Below are 24,334 nucleotides of genomic sequence, written 5' to 3' on the forward strand. Positions count from 1 at the left end.
GAGGCTGGGAGAGGAGGGGTGAGGGGTATCTAGAGAAGGGGTGAGAGAGAGAGAGAGAGAGAGACGGAGAGAGAGTTGACCAACAGCTGCAGTCAGTCACTCGAGTAGAACTTCTCTTGTGTGTTCCCATCAGGAGAATAGGACCCTGAACACACCACCGCGCTGCATTAAAGGGTCGTCCCGCCGGGCTCACAGGTGCCTCCTGAAGAAACACAAGATAATAGTGGACGGGATGTCCTGTCAGAGGAGGACTGCCGAGAGCCTGCCTGCCTCTGGGGAGCCCCACTGGACTTCTGTTTGCATCCGGGAACGTCACATCTAAACCTGAGCAGACTTGTCATCTGGATTTACTGCACGCCAGGTTAAATCTGACCTCTGACACGCTTGCTCTGTGCCCACCTTCATGTCCGCCTTTCTATTTGCAAGTGTGGAGATTATTGCTGCAGAAACTGTATCTACTCTGAGTGAGTTTAGTTTGTAAGCCCTGCGCATGTTGAGTGCAGCAGTGTGTGTGTGTGTGTGTGTGTGTGTGTCAGTGTGGGTTATTCACAGAGCAGACTATGCAGACTGACTGGAGCCACACTCAGACAGCTCGGCTGTAACGCCGGCGCTGGAGCTCTCTCACAAAAAAGGAACCTTCACAGCTGAGGAGAAAAAAAAGTTGTGCTGGAGTCCTGGTGGAGAGTGCGGAGCAGCAGATGTTACACAGCTTTGTGTACTAGTGCGGATTATTCAGGATGCTGCTATGCAGACAGACTGGAGCCACAGAAAAACCTCCTGGACAAGCTGAAGTAGCACACACATGACTTGAGCTGCTTGTGCTACAGCTTTTATCAGGAAGGTGGGATTTGTTTGAAAGTCAGAGAAAGTTCTTGAGTCGGATCACCGCTGTTTTATTTTGAATTTTGTGGAGGATGAAGTGCCATTGAAAGTCTTTTTTTTTTGTTGACTCTTGCTTCAACTGTGGGTGAAAATGAAGGACCCCCATCCACTGAGTCATTCCTGGAATAAAGCCAGCAACAAGGAGCCAGTGCTGATCTCTGTGGCGAGCACCAACAAGAAGTTCAAGAGAAAGTCCCGTGAGCCTAAAAGGCTTTTCAGCAGCCCAGAGCCGGACAGGACCAAGAGTTACCCGGCGGACACGTCGGACCTGGACTCTGTGGAGGATCCTCACGCGGAGCCGTGTCATGTCAGCAGACTGGCTCCGCTGCAGCGACACCTGATGCTGTCACCGGAGGTCAGCGTGCCTCCAGTGGGGGCAATAGACATGAGGATAGGCAGCGCTGTACCTGGCATCACATCCAAGCTCACCCCGCTGCCCACCGCTCCATTCTCAAGTCCAGAAATTGGCCACTGGCCCACAGCCATCTCGCAGCCCCTCACCAACAGATTCAAACTTGCGCCTCGCTCTGCGTTCACCCTGTCTTCCGGCAACAGCAGCCTCTCGCCCAGCAGCCAGGTCTTCCCTCACACCCCGCCGCATTCTGCGCCCGTGTCCCGAGCGTCACAGATAAGCCACTGCCACGATCACCTGGAGCCTCAGGAACACTCCCCCAAGGTGAGTCAAGTCCAGAAGAATTGTACAGTTGAACACCGATGACAGAATATCAACACTGTGTTGAAGAGGATTCAGAACAGTTATAAGCAGAAATGAACGGGCACTTGGGTCACACCTGCCCTTTCAGGCAGCAGATTCTTGTGCTGATAGGATGAACTTTGGTGCCATGTGACCAGTTCAAGTCTGGGTTTTGCTGAGCTACGGTGCTGATGGGGTTTTCGCTACTGCCATACAACCAGTATGTAATGAACAGGAAGCTCTTTATATTTATATTTTATTGGTGACGTGATGTTGTAGTGCCCTGATTATTATCATTTTTTTTTGATTAAGAAAATAAATAATAGCATCATTTGGCTTTATGCCAGTGCTCCAACTGGTGCCTGGTCGCCCAGTCGCCACTGGTCAATAGCAACTCAAAACCCAGAGCATGGGGCATTTAGTTTGTATGGGCATCTCTGTTTGGAGGTGCCATGATCAAAGCTGGTTTCATGCTTGTGATAAGAGCAGCATGTGAGACTCAATGTGGCTTGTTTCTTCCCCTCTTGTTAACACTCGAGCAGGTACAGTGTCAACAAACATTTGCTGTTACATATCGGCCACATTCCTGAGCAAAGAACGCGGCACACGTTTGAAGCGCAAAATCCAGCAGAAATGAAACCAGAGCAGCTTGAGCACGCATCAACTGCACTGCTTGGGACGGCGTACTGTAGAACAGAGGTGGGCAACGTGCAGCCCGGGGGCCACATGCGGCCCTTTGCCAGTGTTAATGTGGCCCTCAAGAGCAAAACTACTACTTCATCATTCATTGAGTTTCAGATTCTAAATCAAGACTCATTTTCAGTATTCATTTCCCATTCAAATCTGAATTCTTCCAATGGGTGAAGAGTATTTCCTGTCCTTCAGAGTAAATAATTGAGAATAGTTTTAAATAAATACCTTTTATGCAATATAAGATAGTCACCACTTAAACCGATCTTCCAATATGTATATGTTTTTCTTTCATTTTTTTTATGAAAAATGATTTACTTTCCTATTTTATTAGACTGAAGGAGCAACATTAACATTTACACTTTTTTTTTCCTGTCCCTCTGTCTCACACACGAGCCTCAGTATATAATGCAGTCTCTTAAGATATTTAATTTCCCAAACCTGGTACAGCAACTCTGAACGTTTGTGTGTGTGCGAGTGTTGAACCGACTGACAGAGCTGTCCATGATGCATGGAACTAAAGGTGATGAGGTTCATCTGCAATGGAAGTGAGTCAATCATGAGTCACACAATATACAAATAGTGTTGAAGATGGGTCAGCTGCAGACTGTTAGCATGGACATTAGACTGACAATCTGACAGACGCTCCCACTGTCTGACTTCTCCACTGCTGCTGAAAACAGCACCAGGTCCGGGACATCTGCAGTGGCAGCGTTGTCACTGTGGTCACAAGCTTCATGTACTTATTATGAAGCACAGGAAATATGTAGAGCAGGAGCTGAACAAGCTCAGTCAAACTGATGTTTGGGTTAAAACACCGCCTGGTACGATTCTGTACGGTTAAATATTGAGTTTTCGAGACAGAAAAAACATCACATTTTTGCTAGTTTTTGAAACAGATTTTTTGTACATAAAATTGTAAAACCTCACATGTGATTCACATTTAATGTCACATAAATGTTAGTAAATACAGACGTAATGACAATGACATTTTATTGATGGTATAAATAATGAGTGGGTGACAAGCCAAACTTTAAAAACAATTTTTTTGAAGAGGTCACAGATGTTTGAACACATTTTTTTATAGCGTGCTGTCCCAGTTTTAAGGGTTTTGATTTTGACCTGTGCTCTCAGGAGTCGCCCAGAAAGCGAGGCGTCACCGATGGACAGGGGCGTGTTCCAGAGGTTAAAGCCATCCAGCAGACCAGGAGGCTGCTGGCCAATGCCCGGGAGAGGACTCGTGTTCACACCATCAGTGCTGCATTCGAGGCCCTTCGGAAGCAGGTGAGACTTGAGTGACTTAAGTGTTGATATCTGTCTGGAGTTGTTGCCACTCTTCAACTCCTGTCCTTCCCCGCAGGTTCCCTGCTACTCCTACGGACAGAAACTGTCCAAACTGGCCATACTGCGCATCGCCTGCAACTACATCCTGTCTCTGGCTCAGCTGGCAGAGCTGGACTACAGTTCTGACCGCAGCAGTGTGACCTTCTCCCAGTGTGTGGAGCAGTGCACCAGGACTCTGCAGGCTGAGGGGCGCAGCAAGAAGAGGAAGGTGGGTCTGATCTAGAGTCAGCGACATGATAGACACGCAGCAGGCGCGCGCACACACACACACACAAATAAATGAAATATTCTTGAAGCTCAGAAATGCTCATTGTTTCTATGGCGATGAATAGTATCAGGAAAAACTCATAACTCACTCCATGCCGTTATTGACTTGGAAAAGGGGAGTCTGCGTGGCAAAGCTTCTCCATAGAGACGACATCATGTCACATGACTGGCAGGGTCACCCGACTTCCACTTCTGCTGACACATGCGCGCCTCTTGTTCTCAGCCACATGGCCAAACTCCCATATTGGTGCTTAAATGATGAAAGTAAATGTGAATAAATGTTGATCATTGTTATAGACCACTTTAAACTAGGGATGCAGCCAACATTTGGTGACCAAATATATTCGGCCAAACACTGAACATTTGTTCTCGGAAGCGTTGTTGTAGATATCTGGCAACGCAATCCTCCACCTCCACAGCGTTGGCGCCTGGTCAGCTGCTGACTGAACACAACCGTTTTAACATGAGTCGAAATGATTCTGACTTTCCAACCCATCTATCATGTTTCCTCTTTACTTTAACATTTGTTTGTTATTCATGGTGTTAAGTAACAAGCGTGGAAAGTTCCGACCGTCACCGTGGCAACGCTTGAGTGCAACATTTGCATACAGTGTCGACATTTTTGGCTCTTTACGTGTTCGGTTAGTGTTGGACAGCGAGGCTAGAATTGCAGTCCGCAACAAGTGTTCAACCTAACTATCTAGGGACTTATGTTTACATTATCAGCCCATTATAGAATTTATTAAAACAATAAATAAATCAACCAAACCTGAAAAGCTATGCCTGAAATATTACAAAAAATGTGTTCTCAACTATTTATGCTATTTATCTTTTTTAATGTAATGTAAACAAAACTTTATCATATTGGATATTCTGTATTTGGCCAAGTATTTTAAATGTAATTTTGGTGCGTCCCTATTTTAAACAGCTGCTGCCATGGGGGTTGAAGATATGGCCATCTTAGATCTCGCGCTGCCATCCCTCCATTATTCCTCGGTTACTCTAATACTTTCATACAGCAGTCCTTTGCATCAGTTGCCACTTTAATATCACACCAAAGGAACAAATGAAGGCCCAACATTGTGATAAAGCTCGATCACAACACAGAGAGCATCTGCTACTGTAAATAAGGCCCAAACATCCCGGAACAAAGACAGACTGAGATGACAAAGTCTTTTATGAAATCATTAAAAAATGCCAACTGCAGAGACTGATAGAGCCTAGAAGCTTCAGGTAACCTGCACCTTCTGAGCTAGCGTGATGGACACCACTTCTGATGAATACAAAGACAGTACCAACTTGATTGGGAAATATGAAGGCGAGAGGAATGAAGCCAATGAGAGGCATGGAGTAGGAGAGGCCACGCTGCCCAATGGAGACATGTACAAAGGAGAGTATGCCTATGGGAAAAGACATGGGAAGGGAACCTATCAGTTCAAGAACGGCGCAAGATACGTAGGAGACTATGTTGAGAACAAGAAACACGGGCAGGGCATCTTCTACTACCCAGATGGATCCAAGTATGAAGGCTCTTGGCTTGAGGACCTAAAACACGGTGTGGGCGTCTACCAATACGCTAACGGAGACACTTACGAGGGAGACTGGATGCGGGACATGAGACACGGCAAGGGGACCTACCTCTTCCGTGAAAGCGGCTCCAAGTACAAAGGCATGTGGGCCAATAATAACATCGAGATGACAGGAGAGTACATCCACTCCAACTTCAGGTTCAAGGGGAGCTTTGTCAACAACAAGCCCAAAGGTCCCGGGAAGTTTGTGTTTGACGCTGGCTATGAGCAGCACGGAGAGTACCGGCAAGACGAGCAGGACGAGGACGACGAGGACGAGGTCCCGGTGATAAGGTGGATTCCAAAGAGCATCAGTGGTCCAACAGAAAGTCCTGAAAAAGAGACTCCTGAAATTCCAGCGACAGAATTACAGAAGACTGAAGTAGCATAGGTGGAAACAGCACAGCCGTTGGCCTCAGCCGTCGCACTGCTCGGCTCCTTTGTATCAAAGACCACTCTTTTCTCTCAGCTTCTAGTGACTGACATCATTTGAGCAGCACACAACTGCCCAGCATGGACAAAGCTTTTGAAACTCCTTTGAAGTTGCAACAGCATTGCTGTGAACGTTTCAGGCAGGAATAAAAAAAATTGAAATGTGTCCAAAGTTGAGCTCAGTAAGCAACTTAGAAGTCATCTCGGATCAGAACTAGAATCTCACCTCTATCATTGGCACGTAGAGGGTTCAGTGGTTCCCTGACAGCACCTTTTGCGTGAATATTGTTCTACTCATTTTTATTAAAAAAAAAAAAAAACATCCATACTTTTTTATTCATGAAAAGTAAGTGAAAAAAAGTGTGTAGATAGTGAAGGCGCGATCAGTGGCAACAGTACCTGTAACTGACAGCCTGGCTGTTGCCAGAAAGTGAGAAAGCCTTTAAAAGAAAAGCTTAGAAGTTTGTCAAGGTGGTGCAGAGGTCATGCTATTGAAGCTTTTCTTTGGGTGTGAAAAGGTTATCATTTATGAGACATGCTGATATTGTCCAGCACCGATTCACTCTGCTGCTCGATGGAAAGTTGAGGGCCTTTTCCTGCCTGTGTGTGTGTGTGTGTGTGTGTGTGTGCATATGAGTTCTTGAAGTCCCAGACACCAGATGTTTAGAGTGGAGGGGAAGTGGATCTGGCGCCACGAAGGGCAGAGGGCAGTGAGAAGGCACGCGAACTGAAACCACACACATGTACACACCACAGCAGGCGCGCACACACACACACACACACACACACACTGCAGCACACACACTTGGCACATTCCCCAGCAGCCGCTCCACCTCTCCAACACATTCCCCCACTCGGGCTCTCCGGGCCATCTGCTCCAACATACTTTAAAACAAGGAAGGGAAAAAACACAGTCATCATCAGTGTGTCAGACAGCAGCAGCTGGTAGAGACACAGAGAGGTGGGGGGGCGAAGAGGGGCGGAGGGAGGGAGCAGGGGGACTCTGGCATGAATTAGAGACTTTTTTCAGAGTTTTCCGAGTCGCTGAGTCTGTGCGTGCAGGCAAAACAGGACAAAAAAAAAAAACACAAAAAACATTCCTCTGCTTTGTGAATTTCTAACAATGATCCTGGACTTTTATGAATCACCATTGGAGAGAGTCATGGTCATGTGATCATGATCCGTTTATGACTCCATCCATCCATTCATTCATTCATCCGGGCACCCACCCACCCGTCCATCCACCCATCCATTTTCTGACTGACAGATCTGCCACATCCATCTTCAATAACCATATTATGAGATTTTATTATGCAACCTTGACATCCCCCCTCCTCCACCCCCCATTGTTGATATCATATGAATTGAATGTCTCTGTTTTTCAGAGTTTCATCTCATTCCTACCTTAGATCTTTCTGTCGCTCCGTCTCAAACATTGTCTCACACAGCTGATTTTAATTCCATCCATCTCATGTGATCAATTGTTGAGCATTCGTCCTGCGTGTGGCCAGATGCTGACTGAGGTGTGATTCTGTTGACAGGTCGGGAGGATGTCTGAGGACCTGTGAGCATTTGGGAGTGGCAGGTCGACCGCACCATCTTGACCTCTTCATCACAGAGCTCAAGGAGAGGGCGATCTTGTGAGGACTATGACATTCATCTGGCAGTGATATTGGACGAGTGACCTGCTGCTGACCGGTCCTGTACAGGTCGCTTGTGAATGGGGGTGATGTATGGAGGATACTATCATGCATCTTCATGAACATTTGTCAGGTTGCTCTGCTCTTGCTATTCATTTGATGGGTTTTGCCATGAGAAGTTGGAGCCCAGACCCCATGGTTACCCGCACCCCAAGATTTCAGAGTTGCGATGTGAAACACTGAACACTCCAACATGTCCAACATGTGATGACAGACTACGCCGCCTCCCTCTAATACGCCTGTTACTGATCGGATGACTGGTTGGATTCCTTCAACATCCTTTGACTGGTGCTGACCACTGCAGATCAGTGCTTTCATCGTTGGTTGATGGTCATAATGTAATGGCTGGGTTATGGGTGTACATCCTCGACGTCTTTTTAATAATCTGACACGCTACTCACGTCTGTTAATGTAAGCTAACATGAAGAGTTGAAACAGAGCTCAGCTTGAAGTTTCAGTCCAGATTTAGTTCAGTACTACCAAAGGTGTTTTTGTCTTTCCACACAGAACCAGGTGTCTTTCTTTTCACAAAGAGACAATGCTGATCAATCACATCTGTTCAACCTGGCTGATAAAAACATTTCATTTTTTGTGCTCTTCCACAAGAGTCATGCTGGAGTAACCTCAAATGGAAACAAAGCCTCAGTCAGAGGAGGCTTCTGTGGCTGATATTGTATTTCATTTGGAATTTAAAGATCGGGAGTAAAATCCTCGTATGGAATGATTTGTGAATCTCTGAGAGGTGTTTTGTCCACAAAAATATAACATGAAAAAAACATATTGGGATTTGTATTTATTTAAACTCCATGTGAATGGGCAAGAAGTGTTAACGTTTTTCCCAACTCCGCTCAGAGATGGTTCCAGCACCAACAACCCTGGCTCACATGGACGATGGTGGACTAAGACATTTGTAGGAATGAACTTTGAGCGATGCTCCCACTAATCTTGGACTAGTGAGGGCCATCAGAACATCAGGTGTGACAGACATTTACTCATTGTAGAAATGTTCGGCAGTAACAAATGTTCATGAGGGAGTGATGCGGATGTATCTTATCAGTGACAGTGTTTGAGTTGAAATGACAGTATGACAGACATGCAAGAGATAAAACAATAATAAAAAAAGTTCTCATCAGTGGATGTAGGTTTGCAGTGTTTCACTTGGTTTTACACCAAAAAACTAATATTCAAAAGCCTATTGTCTTTCCCTGTGAATGTTGCATTGATTTTGTCCAAGAATCTAAAGAGAGTATGAGTGAAAGTGAAAAAAAAACCCCAGAAAGTTGAACTTGACCTGGTCGGGAGGTTAACCAGGTGGACCAGCGGTGTCTCCAGCCTCCAGGTACCAACTGGCCAACGCCTCCTTTGGACAGAGTCGTGACGCGATAACCTTTTATGACTGTTTTATCGCAAACAAATTTGTATCGACATGCTCAACAATAACTAAAGAACAAAGCAAGAAGTATTAAACACTAATCACATTCCATAACTATAAAAGTATATATTATAGCGCAAATATTGACATGTGCACTAGGGCATCACGTGAACCTAAAATGAGTAAAACTCAATGCTAAAAAGAAATATATAGATCCATAAATGTGACACTCGCAATGGGGAGAGTGTACTCGGAATGTAAGTCATGTTATGCCTTCAGTGGGACAATTGTGCCCTCTGTTGGCGAGACGATGTTAATGACGTAGAAGTAACGACCTGACTAGTGGCCGCTTCCGTAACGTTCAGCTGTTCAACACCATGTGGCGCCGCAATTGTCTGACAAATCACTTTTTTTTATGTATAATTTCATATAATTTAGGGTTTACTTATTTGAAATGACAACACATAAATGGAAAAAAGAAAAAAAAAATCATATATAATTTTTATTAGTATTTTTAAAATATTTGATTCCACATATTTACAAATACTGCCAACAAAAATGCACTATTTCCAATCATCAAAATGGTTTTACTTTCTTTAGACATTATAACACATTTGTGTTGATCTACTGAAGTTCTCATTGGCTTTTGAATTACTAAGAGAACGGACAAACGCAGCATGAGCTCAGAGATGTTGAACAGAACCTGCATCAGACATCACATGTATTATTAAAAAATATATCATTTGTTTGTTCAAACCACCATTTGGCATCAAACATGACCTCTGCAGTGAAGCACACACGTTTCTCCAACACTTCTTGGCTTGTGAGTGAACAACTTCAGGCCATTCATTGAGGTGCACCCATCCAACACTTGACAGTGAGGCAGGTCATTGTCCAAAAATAAAACATTCCCTCTCAACAAGAGTGTGTGCGAGTGTGTCAGTGGACCCGACACACGTCCAGGATGCAGAACTTGGCTCTGCAGGTGGGACAGGGAACTCTGCTCGACAACCAGGTCTCAGGTCTTTGCTGGTCCTGGCGACTGGCAAACCATCGACCCAGACAAGAGAGACACCACATTGGTCTGCAGAAGCACTGCTGGCACTCATGGGCCAAATCTGGAACACAGCCGAGATCAAACGCAAACACAATTGCATGAATTATAAACTTAATGAACTATGAATTTATTCTATTGTCACCTCCTCATTTTGTATCTTGAACGCAGCTACATATCAGCACACACAACAACTCACCCTCTGGTTGGCAAAGTCGGACCAGTTTGGTGTTGGCTGGAACCTGCATGCAGCCGATGCAAGGCTCCACTTCCTGTGAGGGAACATGGGGATAGTTGGCCAGCGATAGTGGCTCACGGCTCTACACAGGTCTACACACCTGTCCACTGGGGAGTGTGTAGAGCTGGTTCAGCTCCACCTGAGCTCGGAACGTGTCCAGGAAAAGCTCGCTGATGGTCTGGTGGATCACCACATTGGCAGCATTCCTGATGGGAGCGTGCAGCTTCTCCCGGAGTTCGGTGTACTCGGTGGAGTTGAGCCTGCAGGCATCAAGGTCATGATGAGTGCAAGTGACATCCACAACCTCAGGCTTCAATTCAACACCTGATGTCAAAGGGTTTGACCGCAGAGTTGATGCTGTGGACTCTCAACGTCAGGTACTGGACCGGAGAAGGCGAGTCTGGACTGAGTTGGTGCTGCCGGGACTCGGTCACGGTCACATGGCAGTCATCCTGAGATGCCATGTGTATACTATAGGTGGTGATCTGCCAGAGGAGGGGAAACAGACAGTGCTGACCTCAGAAGCTGTGGTCCATATACAACCAAGTGATGGGCTCATGCGGCGACAGGAAACAGAAAACTCACTAGATGGCACTCTCAGCTGTCCAATCTTTGGATTTTACCATTTGGATCATATTTAAAAGGAGAGCAACACCTACTGTCTAAAACTGAGAGCGCCACCTGGAAGTGACCAAAGGGCAAGCGTGTGAATTTGGCAAAGTCCAATGCCGTGGTCAACTCTCAGGTAGGGCTTCAGGTGTGAGAGGCAGTAGTCCACCTGCTCCTTTGACCTTTCCCTCACCGCATTTGTGTGTGAGCCATGATGCTACACTGATTTGTCTGAAGGAACCTCAGAACTTCCAGACACAGACCTTCATCACCCAGCTGTCAGTGATGATGACTCGGGCTCCTGGTGCTCCGGTGGTGAACTTGTCGATGCGCCTAAACTCTGTGTTGATGTTGGACGCCACAGCGCCCCAGCTGCCATGAGGAGGTCTGACATGCGCCTGGAGACTTCGGCTGATGGGATGGTTGGACCAGTTCCCCCGGGACCAGTAGAAGACCAGGACCCAACTGGCCAACTGGAGAAGCAAAGCTGTGAGGAAGATCAGTCTCCAGCCGTCACTCACCTGGCCGGACACACAGACAGGATCAGACCCTGAACAGAGACACGTCGGCACCACACCTCTGGAGCGTGGAGCCGTGCATCATGCTATTATGTTGGACATGATAGAGAAATGAAAACATGTGCATCTTTTGTTCATTCTAAATAATAATAATAATAAAAAAAAAAACAACAACTCCTGAGCTACGTCTGGGTAATGCTAGGACGTTCCTACCTCCGCCCAGACACACCGTAGCTTCACTTTACTGAAGAGACTTCTGGCCAAGAAGCATTTCACCTGGCTTCTCTCAATGTGGAGGAGCAACAGGTTTCTTCAAAACTTTTTTCATGCAACTCATTCTCTCTCTTCCTCGAACAACTTTTTAAACAGCTTGATCTAATCTGGTCCCCACTCAGTCCTGCACTACTACACTGAAGGTGCTGCTCCATCCATCCACTATGATGATGAAACATGCTTCCTGCATCTCACACAGAAGGCTGCTTCAGTTCCCACCCAGCTGGCAGTTCCCACTCAGTTGAACATGAGGCCAGACGCTTTATAAATGGAGAATATTGGAGGTTGTCCAAAGACAGAGCTAATTCACTTTTCAAAAACGTACATGAACATGAATAAACAACACATAGCCTTGTTTTCAAAGTTGTATGAAACCAAATTTAACTGGCATCATAAAGCACATGTTTTCACCTTTTGCCTTGGAGAACACACACACAAACGGACACACACTCTGACCTGGTGAATATATAACAAGTTTTTTTCTGGATCAGCCAGGCACATCCCCAAGTAGTATCCTAGAAAAGGACACAGTGATGGAACTTACAAGTTTGGAAAAAGAGCAAGAATTTTCTACTCTAACTTGGTATCATGCATAGACTCACAGGGTTTTCGGACAAAAGACAGGCCTGTTCCACTCATTGATCTTAAACTTTACCTTCAAAAATCAAAAGCCTATTCACAGGAGACAATATATTGCAGTCCAGATTGTAAGCGGGAACATGAATCGCATTGAAAATATTTTGTTATCTACATTTACTCAAGTTCCTTCAGCTGTACGTGGTATATCATTATTGGCTGTCACTATTACACATGTAACACCACTTAAATGCTGGCAGCACAGCGATTACAGCACTCTGCTGGCCTGTACACGACACATTACAGAAACATTCTCACCTTTCATGAGTAATGAAAATATTTTATTAACACCTCATGCCAGTGTGCCTGTGTTTTCTTGAAATATTCCACAGCTGCCATCTATAAGATCCAGAACGAAGTAAAAAAAAATAGAGATGTTGACAGCAAGGAGGTCAGAGGCTACCACGGAAGCAGTCTCATCGAGTGCTTCATTCCAGATGACACATCCAATATACGAATGTAACACTTGACTAAATGTGCAAACTGTGCGCATATATAGTGTGGGGACTGTGCAATAGCTCCATATATCCCCTTTGACAGTGTGCCACCGCAGTTACCTAGCGGCAGGGCGGAGTGGACCAGGACGGTGACGCTGCTCCTCCGGACGTGGTACTGGATGAAACCTACGTCCTCACTGCCGAGCCAGGACCAGAACAGGTTCTGGATGGTCAACCCGGCTGAACGGAACTCATTGGGAGTAAACACGAAGCAAAAGGCGAAGACAACATAGGCCAGGGTAAAAGTTATCGCCGGACTCTCCATTTTAATCCTGCAACATCTAAAGTAATGGCGATTACGTATTTGTTTACACGGATACACTTCCGCATTGTGATCTTCTTCGTTGGAGCTACATCAGATAACAGCGTGCTGCCACCGAGCGACTCATTTCGTAACTGCAACATTACGCTGAGTTTCGTTTATACTAGTTTTTCAGCTGTTGATCAGTTAGGCTTCAGCGAAACACCGTATACTTGGATCCTGAAATCCTGCGTGTTTCACAGAGGAGTCACTCGGGCTGCACCATCACAGTTGAACCCTCTTTCATTATGTATTCTTATTTACAATTTACCTTAAAGTGGACCAATACTCTACTAGTCCATCGCTACTTGTGAGTCACACTGATGTCAGTGTTGTGCCCCACATCCACATTGTCTATGACCTGCAGAGTTAACATCAGACGCTTTTATGAGGCGAGGTGTGAAGTTGTAAGAAATGAAATGTGGTCATTAATAAATATAAAATATTTATTCCAAAGTACAAGTTAAAATTTCAACATCAGTGACACACACACACACACTAGTGTTCTTACAAACCCAGCCAGCTAGAATGAAAGTGTATTCTGCAGAAGTGAAACAACACTTGCTGAAGAACCAACACCACACTCCACTGCTAACTAAGCGATGGCTCTTCGGTGTTCTGTCCAGGCTATTATGAATGACTTGTTTTATCTTTTTTTTTTTTTTAAGGTTCCGACTTGGAGAGACAGTGCAGCCCTGGCAGCCTCCAGTGACGTGCCCCACTGTGGATCCTCAGGTCTAGCCAGTCCTGCTGAGACGCACCAAGAGCAGCACTGGAAGAAATAAATAGACACATTTTTATGATGACACAGAAGTAAATATATTTGACGACAGAAATATTATTTTCTCAGAAGGGAAGGAAATCAATTGGCGCGTCATGTGTGGGTTTACTTGATTAGTCAGGAATACTGAGGTGTGTGGTCGTTAGATGAAGCGTTTATAGACACCTGGGAGCTAGGTACGGCTCTGGAGGAGAGACTGAAGGAATGTCACTGGCCACCACGGATGGATCAGAAGGTGGGATGTCATCAGCCTCCATACTCCTTAGGTTTGTGATACTGCTGCCTACTGCGTCGCTGCAGCTGGCACGCCCACTTTTGGAGGGACCTTCGGTGGAAAACACATATCCCACAGACGCAGCGTCACAGAAAAGCTCAAATTCAACAGCTTTTACATGCATGAAACCTGAGCATTAAATCAATCAAGCCTCTAAACGTCTTTGTCAGGTGAAAGATGAGGGTCTTCGACATAAGAGTTGAGACCGAGGTTCCACATCTAAGTGTGTTAAATGAATGAAGGCATGTTCCGGATGACTGTGATACCCACAGCAACGTGTGAAGGGCTCCCAGGCTCTGTGATGCAGGTACGGTCGGACTTGTGGCTGCTGCAGCAAACACATCACCGCTGAATCCATCTGCTGAAACACCCTGCAGACACCCGACAGGACGCCATGGAATTTGAAATATCCCACAGATGGATTGTGTTTCACACAAACAGCTGATCACGCACTGTATTTGCTAACACATGTAGAGATCAATATTTAATGAGGACCAAAGCAAACTGTGATACCTGAGGCCGAGGAGCCGTCGGAGCAGTTCATCTGACAGACCGTATCTGTCGGACTGAATCAAATCTCTGATGGAGTCAAAGTCCTGCTTCAGCTGAAGAGCCCCCGTCACACTGAGGGGTCATGGACAACACAGCATACGTAAACACAGACCAGCATCCAATGGTAATATAGTGACAAACCCAGGACTGTACCTGAACTTGATCCTCTGTTTCAGAATGTGCTCCATCCAGGCTTCCACGAAAGCTGTGGTAGTTATACTCAGCGTCTGGACCCGAGCGTCGTCTGGCAGAGGTGCCAGCCCCTCCAGAACCTGACCAATCACAGACTGTGCTGCCAGAGACACGTATTCACTGGGACTGCTGGGGAGGCCTGAGAAGCAAAATGGGCACCAATAAACCAGGACTGACTGACTTTAGAGCCAGCCCAACCTTTGTTGGAATTACTGTCAAGTAGTGATTGTGCACTCATTTTCTCTATAATCTTTGGATAGGAACAGCATTTCAGATCAGGACACTGTTTCACGACGCCTGATCATCCTCTGATGTGTTTACAGTGTAAACACCACTGTTTGTAGGCAACTTCCATTACTATTCCTCCAAAACAGAAACCAAAGAAAACTCAACCTGTTCTGGGGTTCACTCTCCAGAATCCAGCTGGAGGCATCATCTCCTCAAAGATCTCCCCTGACATCCGTTTGCAGTCTCCAGAGAAGGTCTTCAGCACCACAGAGGAGAAGGTCTGCTCAAAGGAAGATAGCTTAAAAAAAACGGGCTAAGAAACTTAAGACGCTGCTTTATCTAACATGACACATCACAAGGTGAAGGTGGACTTCACCTTCTCCATTATTTGTAAGCTTATTCCTGCAAAACGGATCACCTCATCACATGCAAAGTCATTGTAAAACCTGCAAGGTAACCAAATTGAAATCTGATGTTGATCATGTGGGACCTGGAGCTCAGATGCAGCCTTCTCCAGCGTTGTGAGTTGTTCTTTAAGAAGCAAGTGACTGAGGCCATGAATGTTGGAGTCTGAATCCAGCAGCAGCTCTTTTGTCTGACACACCATCTGGTCTAGAGACCTTTGCAGCATCTGTAGGAAGGGCAGACACAAAAACAAGTCCTTGTAAGCTTCCAATGACAAACTTTGACACTATCAGTAGATCAAAAAAATATTTGCTCGATGCTCAATCACCTTCAAATAAAGAGGATGAATCCTCCAAGAAGAGCTTCATGTGTTATTCACGTTATTCACCATCAACTGGAGTATAAGATTTGGACGAGCATTTAACCAAAGCACACTGACACGTTCAGTCCTCGCTCTGATCCGGACAAGTGACTAATCCACAAGCAAATTGAACAGATGACACCAGTGGTATTTATAGTCTGCCTCCACTCTTTGTGTTTGCGTGTGCGCCACACACACAGCTACCAAGGCAAAGGTTTCCAAGCCTTCCGGTGTCCAAATATTAATTACAGGGATGTGGAATCAAAAACTTATTTTGAATAAGCTTTTATCAGAGAGTTACAGTACTGTTGGTGGTTTGCACACACAATACCAACAGCAAAAGAACAAAAAAAAATCACTGCATGATTTGCCCACTCATTCAATACAAAGGTGTTTTTGAAGTGATGTGTGCATTTCCTCTGAAGGTGATCACAGAGAAATGAATCGAGTGGATCAAGTCTTTGACCAGCACACACACAGTCGTAGATGATGCACCTACTTTGAGGTCTCCCTGAGTGATGAGAAGGAATCTGTTGAGACTCCAAGATGACAGGAACTGGTAGGACTTTGACATGACCCAGAAAGTGGAGAGCTGGACAGTGGTCAGCATCAAGCTGAGTGTCTCTCTTTGCAGTGTCGGGAAGAGCAGATCTGAAGAGGCTAGGGAAAGATGAAGACCGAAATGTTTTTATTGACTGTGCAAAGTTCGGATACACATTATTATTACAGCTTCTGTTACCATGGCGGTGGAGAGAAGACAGCAGCGGAGGAACAAGCTGCAGCAGGAGTTTGGTTGTGTCCGATGTCATCAAACCATCATCCTGCATAGAGGAAGATGCAACGCCCCTTTCCTCTGAATTCTTCTTATTCTGACACTTGTCCTTCAGGGCTGAACCCAAACCCTTACACACCACTGCAGACACACACAATGATTGAAACAGGATAAGAACTAGTTAATAATTAACCAAATACATAATATATTAAATGTTTTCAAACCAAATCTAGGATGCCTGATTTTTTGTATTTCAGATTTTTTAAGTGTTACTTATCTCTACTATGGGAATTGTATACACATTCCAATCATAGTAGGCATTTGTTAAGAGGTTAAAAACTACTGCTCCTGTTTAAAAAGTACAGTTAATATCTGACTGCCTTTCATAACTTTAAGATAAATAGCCTCTCCTCCCTCTCAGTTTCCACTAAAGAAGCCTGTAAAAGCGTCTCTTTTTATGAATGAATATCAAAAAAAAAAAAAATTACAGTAATTTTCGGACAATACAGGCCGCTACCCTTTTCACATGCTCAAAGGCTGGTTCAGAAGTCAAGCCACATATGCTTTCTGCTACTCAGAAATCAGCTTTTTACACCTGCGGCTTACTGACAAGCGTGATTTATGAATATAGAAAATCCACTTTCTACTTAAAATTTGTGGGTGTGGCTTCTAATCCTGAGCACCCAACCCACCCTTTTGTGGGGCGTACTTAACATGCTGCTGACATTCAGCCACGTTTGCTTGTACACAAGTCTTTCATGTGGTAATGAGCTCAAAAACCTTTGGACTAGAACAATCATTTCAATGAAACACCAAGGATAACAAAACTAAATTAATCTAATCTTATCTGTTTTAAACTGAGAGCGCCACCTGCTGACTGTGAAAATCAGGACATTGTTTCATTCGCCCGTTACTACTTCCACATGCCATCGTATCAGGCCTCAGAAACATGTAGGAGGGACAGTCATTGAAAGTGAGACATACGAACCATAATCCCACTGAGAATGGGCGGCTCTGACAAAAGCCTGTTGACTAAAATTCTCCAGCTCTGTTCTGCACTCCATTGGTAGAAGATCTGAAACCAAAAAACACAAGCTGGTGATCGTATGCTTCCATGTCAATCAATATTGTCAAGGTGAGACATTTTCTTTTATAAAGTCGGGGACAACATCTGTATTTTTATTGGTTTATATAAAAAATGTGAAAGCTATAATATGAATACATTATGATTACTTACTAGCTGAGGAAGAGCCCAGCACAGCATGAGACCATACCGGCTAGTTAAAAGATGTCTCACCTATCTTTGAAGCCTGATCGATCGCGTGCAGAAAATGAAGCCTGCTGTTGATGTCGAAGAGGTTGATGCTTCCTTTAGCGCCCCCCAGCCCTGGAACATGCAGGTGCAGCCACAGAGCTTTGTGGCAATGAGTCCACAGCAGTGAGTGGTACCAGCCAAACAGATCTCTGAACAGCAGCGACTGGCCCAGGTCCAGCCACTGCACAGAGCGCGGCCGCTGCAAGCACTCAGGCTGGTCTGCACCCTTGGGTTCCTCGTTCATCAGGTCTGGAATACTGATGACAAGACAAGATAAAATAAACCATTTTTCGTCCTCTCAAACAAATCTAAAATCACATGTGAGGTGTTTAAATTCAATGATCTGATGTTCACAGGAGCAAAAGACATAGTTTATTTTGGTAGTTACCAGGGGCTTGGCGGCACTGAGTCGGCTGTCGCTCCCTGTGTCGCCTTCTTCTGAGTGGCTTTTTTAGTTCTTTCATTTGGTCCAGCTTTAGAGAGCAGTTGAGAGGAAGCGGGCTTGGCTTTGACGCTTGAGTGCTCCGTCTCTCTGTGTGACAACTTGACAGGTGTGTGTCTGGGAGAGTGTGGCATCAGTGGTACCAGCAGGTCATTGGCAGAAACAAGAATCTTGAACAGCAGCTCCAGTGTGGATTGGTGATGAAAGTCTGACAAAGGTGGAACAGAGAGCTGGTGCACAGCAGGAGATGAAGGCTCTGACTTCAAGTCTCCAACACTGCTCCCAGCTACGACAGGCTGAGCTTGGCACTGGACTTGTTGATGTTGAACAGGTGCTGGCTGGTGTTTGATCCAGGAAGTGCTGTCCAACTGAAGGTCACAGATGTGCAGGGGAGTTTGACTGGATGACGAGTTGAGGTAGTTACTGTGCAGGTTCCCCAATTCACTGGGATGAGGGGGGCTCTTGCGTTGGGTGTGTAATGGACACAGGTATCGCGTCTGCTCAGAGGCCCAGCAGTGCAGGCGTGCTGCAGCTGTGTCAGCATGGTGGACAGCAAAGATTCTAACTAGGTCTTTCACTGGGAAGGCTGCAGGATAGGGCACTCTTCGGCTGGACAGCCAGGAACACGTGCTGAGTAAAACAGCATTCCTCCGCTGGGTGGAGCTTCTTTGCTCTTCCACTGCCTGATTATAAAGGTCAGTGGCAGCTATAACATCTTCTAGGATGTCTCTTGGTACTTCATCTAACTCACTCAGGGCTAGAGCAGAGAGCACGTGGCCCACACACTGTTCCATCACGACTAATGCCTGAAGAGCGAGCAGGTCCAGAGTGTTCCGGATGTCTGCTAGCAGCCGGGTGTACTGCGCCACAGAGGGTCTGAGGAACTGATCTGACTGGACCTTGATGGAGAGACATGACCAGTGGTTCAAGTGAAGACGCAGCTCGTGGCAGAGACAGCTGAAGTCCACCCTCAGTGAACACCAACTGATCTGAGGGAGAGGGCGTAAGAGGGAGTAAATAAATGAAATGTGATTTTACATCATCTATGATAGAGTTCATGGCAAATGAACATTAGCATACATACATACAAGTAACTCACCTCCAAGCCAAAACGACACTAGTATTTGGATTTAAAATTGAGCATTAAAAGGAATGGAGTTTTTCTCAACTCAAATTTTGGAGACTCCTGGATGTAGACAGATACAGAAGTAATTTATAATCACTTTTTGGAAACATCCCTGAAGCATTCTGATAAGTGATGATTTGAAATGATGACTGTTGAAGTGTATCAACTACACAGAGTTTCATATGTGGTTCAAAGACAAATTGGGTCCACTAAGATGATCCGGGCCATTGAGAGATGACCTCTGCTCTTCTTGGATTGGACACATACGTGTTTCTGGATAAGTTATACTGTCTTGTTGTGTCCATAACAACTCTCAAAATTAAAACAATTGCCCTTGAAATGGCATCATAGACAAACCCAGGCACATGCTAACGCTATGTTTATGATGCCCAAAGAATCCTTTTGTGTTTAAATAAGGGGTGGGACTCCCCTTCAAATTAGCTAGAGACTCTAGCCACAAGAAACAGTAAACTGTGTGATAGAAATATACCCATTTTGATACCAAAATATTGTGTATTTTGTACCAATCTGCCAAATTCAATATTTATCATGAAGATGGTTGATATCTTGCACAGAGCTTTTTGTGTCTTGAATTGAAGAAGAATAGCGAACGCATGTTGTTATTTCCCAACCAGAAGACGACATTTTGTCAGCAAAATTTGGGGGCTGAATTGTTTCATTAAGTTATGTGTTCATCTATAATTCTAATTTTACATTATCTCTAATCTGAACTTTGGCTTCTATGGAAGCAGATTTTCCCACAGTGGGGTAAATCAAGGCAAATCTAATCTAAATGCTTTGATCCCCTCAATTCTGTGACTGAAGATACATGTCCGGCTGACAGACGCATGGTTCAATCGCTGAAAATCAAAAGTGAAACAGCCTTGCTGTAACTGGTATTACCTCCTGGGGTTTTCTCAGCCCCTCCAGTAGCTGTCTCGCCCTGGATACATATGCCGCTGCCAGGCGGGCCCTTCTCGTGTACTCGTGGATGAAAAGCAGCAGTGACCGTTGCTCCAGAAGCTTGGACAGGGCCCTGTAATGACCGTGGAGTACCGACAAAGAGGGCAGGTGGAGAACACTGCTCTCTACTGGCGTGGCATTTACACAGACCTGAGGAAGATAGTTACAAGTATAACACCACAGACTTGCTTCCTTTCAATTCAATGAAAAACAGCTGGCTAGGTTTGAACATACTCAACAATTGCGCCAGGCGGCATCGCGGCATTTCGACAAGACAATATGTAAATATAGTGCCTGAAGAAGATACTACTATACACGAGCAGATGGCAGACACCTGGGGAGTGTTTCGAACAATCTCAGTCGTGGAGACTCGGCTGGTTTAAGCTAGGCATACAACGGTCCTGATCTTAGTATCGGGTATCTACCCGATCCAGCCTCTTTAAGTGAGATCGGGCATCGGTGAGAAATTGCTGATCCGCTATATTTTTACCACTCATGTTGACGTCACAAGTGGCGCCCGTCATATTGATCGCAGCAGCTAACAGCAGATACAGCTTTCCTGCAGCAGAGTTTTCCCAACTGATGCTGAGCGGGGCAGCAGTTCAGTCATGCAAAGATGGCTGGATGATGGAGTATAAATCAGCTGATCAGACTGCGTCTACAGTCTCGTCCGACCGACACACGCATGGATCTAATGAATTATCAAAAGTACAATTAAAACCACGATCGTGAGTCATCCTAACTCGAATAGCCACATGCTGTGCTTTGTTTTCAGTTTCATACAGCGTGGAACTGCAGCCCATGCTGTGATTTCCCTCTGGTCTCACAGTAAAATTGTGACTAACGTGAACATATTGTGTTTTATTGTGAAATTTCCTCAGATTCACGTCACTTTTCACAAGTACAATTCCTGCCTGTACATTCCACTTCACTCCAACTAGAAGTGGAGCCGAGTGTAGCTGCGGTATAAAGACAATCCTCAGCAACTTGAAGCGGTGCAGCAGCACTTCAGTAGTGTGCACGAGCACAGGCAACATTTGGTAAACACTTTGTTTAAATAAATATCAAGTTTGTAATTCCACATGAAGCCATTTTTGCTTTACTCACAGCATGACAAGATGGTAAATAATTTAACACTGGTATCGTTCAATACCCATAGCCCAGGTATCAGTATCTGTATTGGTAACGGCATCAGGACCATAAAAAACGGATGAGTGTATCCCAAGTTATCTGCTACACGATAGTAACAAAACCGTGAGCAAGAGCGTGAATTAAACGGTGGAACAGAAAGTGATGGCATCAGAGTTCACAGTGCCAGTGTAAAGGACAATGCTGGCACCGAGCCATCATTATCATCATCATCATGAATGTTGCTTGAGAGATGAGGAGGAATGTCACTAGTGAATCAGATGAACATCTGTCAAAGTTATGCTATTGACTATGGCCAACACCTGGTGATGTCATAATATACACTAATATACACTTATATATATATACTCCCATCCGAAACTTTGGGTCACTCTAAAGTTCTCCTTTACAGTACATTTCAATGTCAAACAGTTTTCAAGCTGCAGCCTCTAAAAATAGTGATATTAAAGATGGATATTTCATAGGAAAAACTCCAGTGGGCCATACCTGCAGTGACCCACACTCTGTGCAGGGGACTTGTTTCCATTGCGCTGTTATGGTCAGCAGGGCCTGCTGAAGTCGCTGCAGACGAGCAGAGGAGCGAGACACCAGGTTGTGGGCGACCACAAGGTTTCTCTCTTCCTCCTCTTCATTGTCAGTTCGAGCCTGGAATAGCCACTTCAGGCCGGGGTTCAGGGTGCTTTTGAGCAACGTCTCGGCTCGCTGCAGGGAACGGCTGATGGAGCTGTTGGACCAAGAACCTGACAGAGGACAAAATGTTTATCATCTCAGGCAGAGGCCGACAGAAAAGAAACACAAGCTATACATCTACTAAACAGAAGAGGAAACCCGTATTTTCCTGTTGCTTTATGTCTCAGAAAAACACATCAGCACGTACGACCATGATTGTCCATATGAGAATATTTGATATCAAAACAGTATTATAAACATGTAGATGTCACCAAAGAGTCTACTTCTTTCAATATGTTTTTTTTTCAGAACATAAATAATAAAAGTAACGAACGTACCATTAGTGGTCAGATCATCAGTTGTGGCCTCATTAGAGCAGCACCTCTGCGACCTCTGTGTAATAAAGGGCAGTGTAACAAAGAGTGCAATTCAAGCACTAAACTAGACATGTTACAATACACGTGTGAAAATGAAAACATATTTCAAATACTTGATGTGTAGCTGTACTCAAATGTCTTCTTTGAATGGTATTTTTGCACTTCATGCTTGGTTTTTACTCATAGTTTTTCAACACTGACACAGCAGAAAACAGAACCAACCTGTTCAGCCTCTGGAGAAAAGCAATCACAGTTCTGAATATCTGAAAGAAGGAAAGGACGAGGAGTGAAAAAACAAACTCACACAACAGCTTTTACACTGTTGAGTTTTATGTTGTTTAGAAAGTCAGAGAAAGCGAGCTCAGAAGATGATATTGTTTAAGGATCTCTATTATTAGAGATGATAGGCATGCATCAGAAGGAACTTGGACATTGATGGATGAGGCCAAATTATTTTCAATCCAACCTCTAATGTGTAATATTTATATGCATGTGGTCTTAAAGTTATAGTGGTAAGTATTGGTTATAGTGGTGTCCCAAGATATGATGGCTTATCAACAATTATTGACGTGAGTGCATCATCACCTGTTAAACACAGTAGCTGTCTGTTCTTTGTTTGGACATCAGAACAACTGTGATCCATCCCAGACTGCCAAGAGAACAAAATGTCATATTCACATGGTGACAGTATATAATAATATATATGCAGCAATTCGAGTAGGCGCCTTTTAAGGTGAAGCAAACCATTAGTTACTGTATCATAAATGCTGAGTTTTGTAAGAACTGTCGCACACCATTGATCATTGATCAATTAAGTTACAGTTTTTACAACTGTCGCTCGTCTTTGGATGGGGAAACAGGAGGGATGTCTTTCTCTCCTAATAAACTGGGAGTTGAAACTCACTATGATGCATTACATCACTGTTGTCAAACCGTAGAGAGTGCAGTTCTTAGCCACTCCAGAATTACCAATGGGCCAATTTTCACCAGTCCGCAACTCAGGCATTAATATGTCATTATGTAATATTGGTCTGAAGAAAAGAAGGGTACAACTTAATGGAAAGAGAATACAAAGAGTTCAAACGACATTTAAGCTTGGCATCAATGCCTTGGTATCATGCCAAGAAGGTGAGACTGCTTATATTCTACACATAAAATGTGATTAAAAACGGTATCTTTCTTATAATACGCTATTTTAACCGACATCCGTTTCATTTGTGTGCCTTTGCATGCCACGAAATGTCGTTAAGTCCAGGCAATGTATTTATTTTACGCCTCTACAATGGTGACAAGAGTGAAAACAGTTACTTGACAAAAACTTACTGCTCATTGTAAAGCTGGTCGTCACGGTGAAATGAGCAGCATCCTGGCGACACACGAACGCGTCTTTGCTCAGAGTGACTCTTAACAGTTCATAACAAGCCGATACCCAAGCAGGAGAAAACTCGGCTTTGTCCTCCAGATACTCATAAGTCATTGTTATTCAGAGAAAGTGCACAAGTACAGTGAAAAAATCCCATGTTGTCGAACGTTAATCCACTGGTCACGGAGGACACGGTGTTAAAAATAGCGTCAATTGGATGAGCCAGTAAACAGAGAGGCAGCCAATCAGACATCGCGGTGAACTTCTACGTCGTGTTGAAGAATGGACTG

General features: G+C 44.7%; 4 protein-coding genes across 7 annotated transcripts; 2 read left to right on the forward strand and 2 right to left on the reverse strand.

Moving 5' to 3' along the window:
* Positions 1–70: 70 nt before the first annotated feature.
* On the forward strand, positions 71–8,693 carry atoh8 (atonal bHLH transcription factor 8). Its single transcript, XM_053878922.1, has 4 exons — positions 71–1,558; positions 3,401–3,550; positions 3,627–3,818; positions 7,419–8,693. The coding sequence occupies exons 1-4, from the start codon at positions 974–976 to the stop codon at positions 7,443–7,445; spliced, it is 954 nt and encodes a 317-aa protein (XP_053734897.1). The 5' UTR covers positions 71–973; the 3' UTR covers positions 7,446–8,693.
* On the forward strand, positions 4,989–6,149 carry LOC128767145 (radial spoke head 1 homolog). Its single transcript, XM_053878933.1, has one exon. The coding sequence runs from the start codon at positions 5,138–5,140 to the stop codon at positions 5,834–5,836; it is 699 nt and encodes a 232-aa protein (XP_053734908.1). The 5' UTR covers positions 4,989–5,137; the 3' UTR covers positions 5,837–6,149.
* A 760-nt stretch (positions 8,694–9,453) lies between the features above and the next one.
* tmem129 (transmembrane protein 129, E3 ubiquitin protein ligase) lies at positions 9,454–13,091 on the reverse strand. 3 transcript variants are annotated; one of them, XM_053879338.1, is made up of 8 exons: positions 12,835–12,965; positions 12,536–12,616; positions 12,098–12,156; positions 11,114–11,371; positions 10,566–10,726; positions 10,342–10,501; positions 10,203–10,275; positions 9,454–10,067 (listed from the first exon to the last, which is right to left on the reverse strand). In XM_053879338.1, exons 2-8 carry the CDS (start codon positions 12,540–12,542, stop codon positions 9,889–9,891), a joined length of 897 nt encoding a protein of 298 aa, XP_053735313.1. In that variant the 5' UTR covers positions 12,543–12,616; positions 12,835–12,965; the 3' UTR covers positions 9,454–9,888. The 3 variants fall into 3 exon arrangements, with proteins under 3 accessions (XP_053735313.1, XP_053735312.1, XP_053735310.1); XM_053879337.1 differs by lacking the exon at positions 12,536–12,616 and having other exon boundaries at positions 11,114–11,323; positions 12,835–13,091; XM_053879335.1 differs by lacking the exon at positions 12,536–12,616 and having other exon boundaries at positions 12,835–13,091.
* A 416-nt stretch (positions 13,092–13,507) lies between these two features.
* Positions 13,508–24,262, reverse strand: ccdc142 (coiled-coil domain containing 142). Of its 2 annotated transcripts, none has more exons than XM_053879260.1 (18): positions 24,005–24,262; positions 23,267–23,330; positions 22,904–22,944; positions 22,643–22,697; positions 22,122–22,375; positions 20,427–20,636; positions 18,344–19,386; positions 17,938–18,212; positions 17,629–17,715; positions 16,608–16,781; positions 16,368–16,528; positions 15,593–15,733; positions 15,268–15,382; positions 14,836–15,013; positions 14,644–14,754; positions 14,401–14,501; positions 14,022–14,181; positions 13,508–13,847 (listed from the first exon to the last, which is right to left on the reverse strand). In XM_053879260.1, exons 2-18 carry the CDS (start codon positions 23,322–23,324, stop codon positions 13,739–13,741), a joined length of 3,273 nt encoding a protein of 1,090 aa, XP_053735235.1. In that variant the 5' UTR covers positions 23,325–23,330; positions 24,005–24,262; the 3' UTR covers positions 13,508–13,738. The 2 variants fall into 2 exon arrangements, with proteins under 2 accessions (XP_053735235.1, XP_053735234.1); XM_053879259.1 differs by having other exon boundaries at positions 15,479–15,733.
* Positions 24,263–24,334: the final 72 nt, after the last annotated feature.

This window comes from Synchiropus splendidus, chromosome 11 (genome assembly GCF_027744825.2).
Source record: "Synchiropus splendidus isolate RoL2022-P1 chromosome 11, RoL_Sspl_1.0, whole genome shotgun sequence".
NCBI classification, from domain to species: domain Eukaryota; kingdom Metazoa; phylum Chordata; class Actinopteri; order Syngnathiformes; family Callionymidae; genus Synchiropus; species Synchiropus splendidus.

Bases quoted from the DNA above. Each gene is read 5' to 3' on its own strand.
- ccdc142 (XM_053879259.1), bottom strand. From the start codon at position 23,324: ATGGATCACAGTTGTTCTGATGTCCAAACAAAGAACAGACAGCTACTG. The intron at 16,782-17,628 runs GTTCGTATGTCT...GTGTGTCTGCAG, and splicing joins CCATTCTCAGTGGGATTATG to TGGTGTGTAAGGGTTTGGGT. The intron at 14,502-14,643 runs GTATCACAGTTT...GGGTGTCTGCAG, and splicing joins CGACGGCTCCTCGGCCTCAG to GGTGTTTCAGCAGATGGATT.
- tmem129 (XM_053879335.1), bottom strand. From the start codon at position 13,039: ATGGAGAGTCCGGCGATAACTTTTACCCTGGCCTATGTTGTCTTCGCC. The intron at 10,502-10,565 runs GTGTTGAATTGA...TGATGCCTGCAG, and splicing joins GTCAAACCCTTTGACATCAG to GCTCAACTCCACCGAGTACA. The intron at 10,068-10,202 runs GTGAGTTGTTGT...GCTGTGTTCCAG, and splicing joins CCGACTTTGCCAACCAGAGG to ATTTGGCCCATGAGTGCCAG.
- LOC128767145 (XM_053878933.1), top strand. From the start codon at position 5,138: ATGGACACCACTTCTGATGAATACAAAGACAGTACCAACTTGATTGGG.
- atoh8 (XM_053878922.1), top strand. From the start codon at position 974: ATGAAGGACCCCCATCCACTGAGTCATTCCTGGAATAAAGCCAGCAAC. The intron at 3,551-3,626 runs GTGAGACTTGAG...CCTTCCCCGCAG, and splicing joins TCGAGGCCCTTCGGAAGCAG to GTTCCCTGCTACTCCTACGG. The intron at 3,819-7,418 runs GTGGGTCTGATC...TTCTGTTGACAG, and splicing joins GGCGCAGCAAGAAGAGGAAG to GTCGGGAGGATGTCTGAGGA.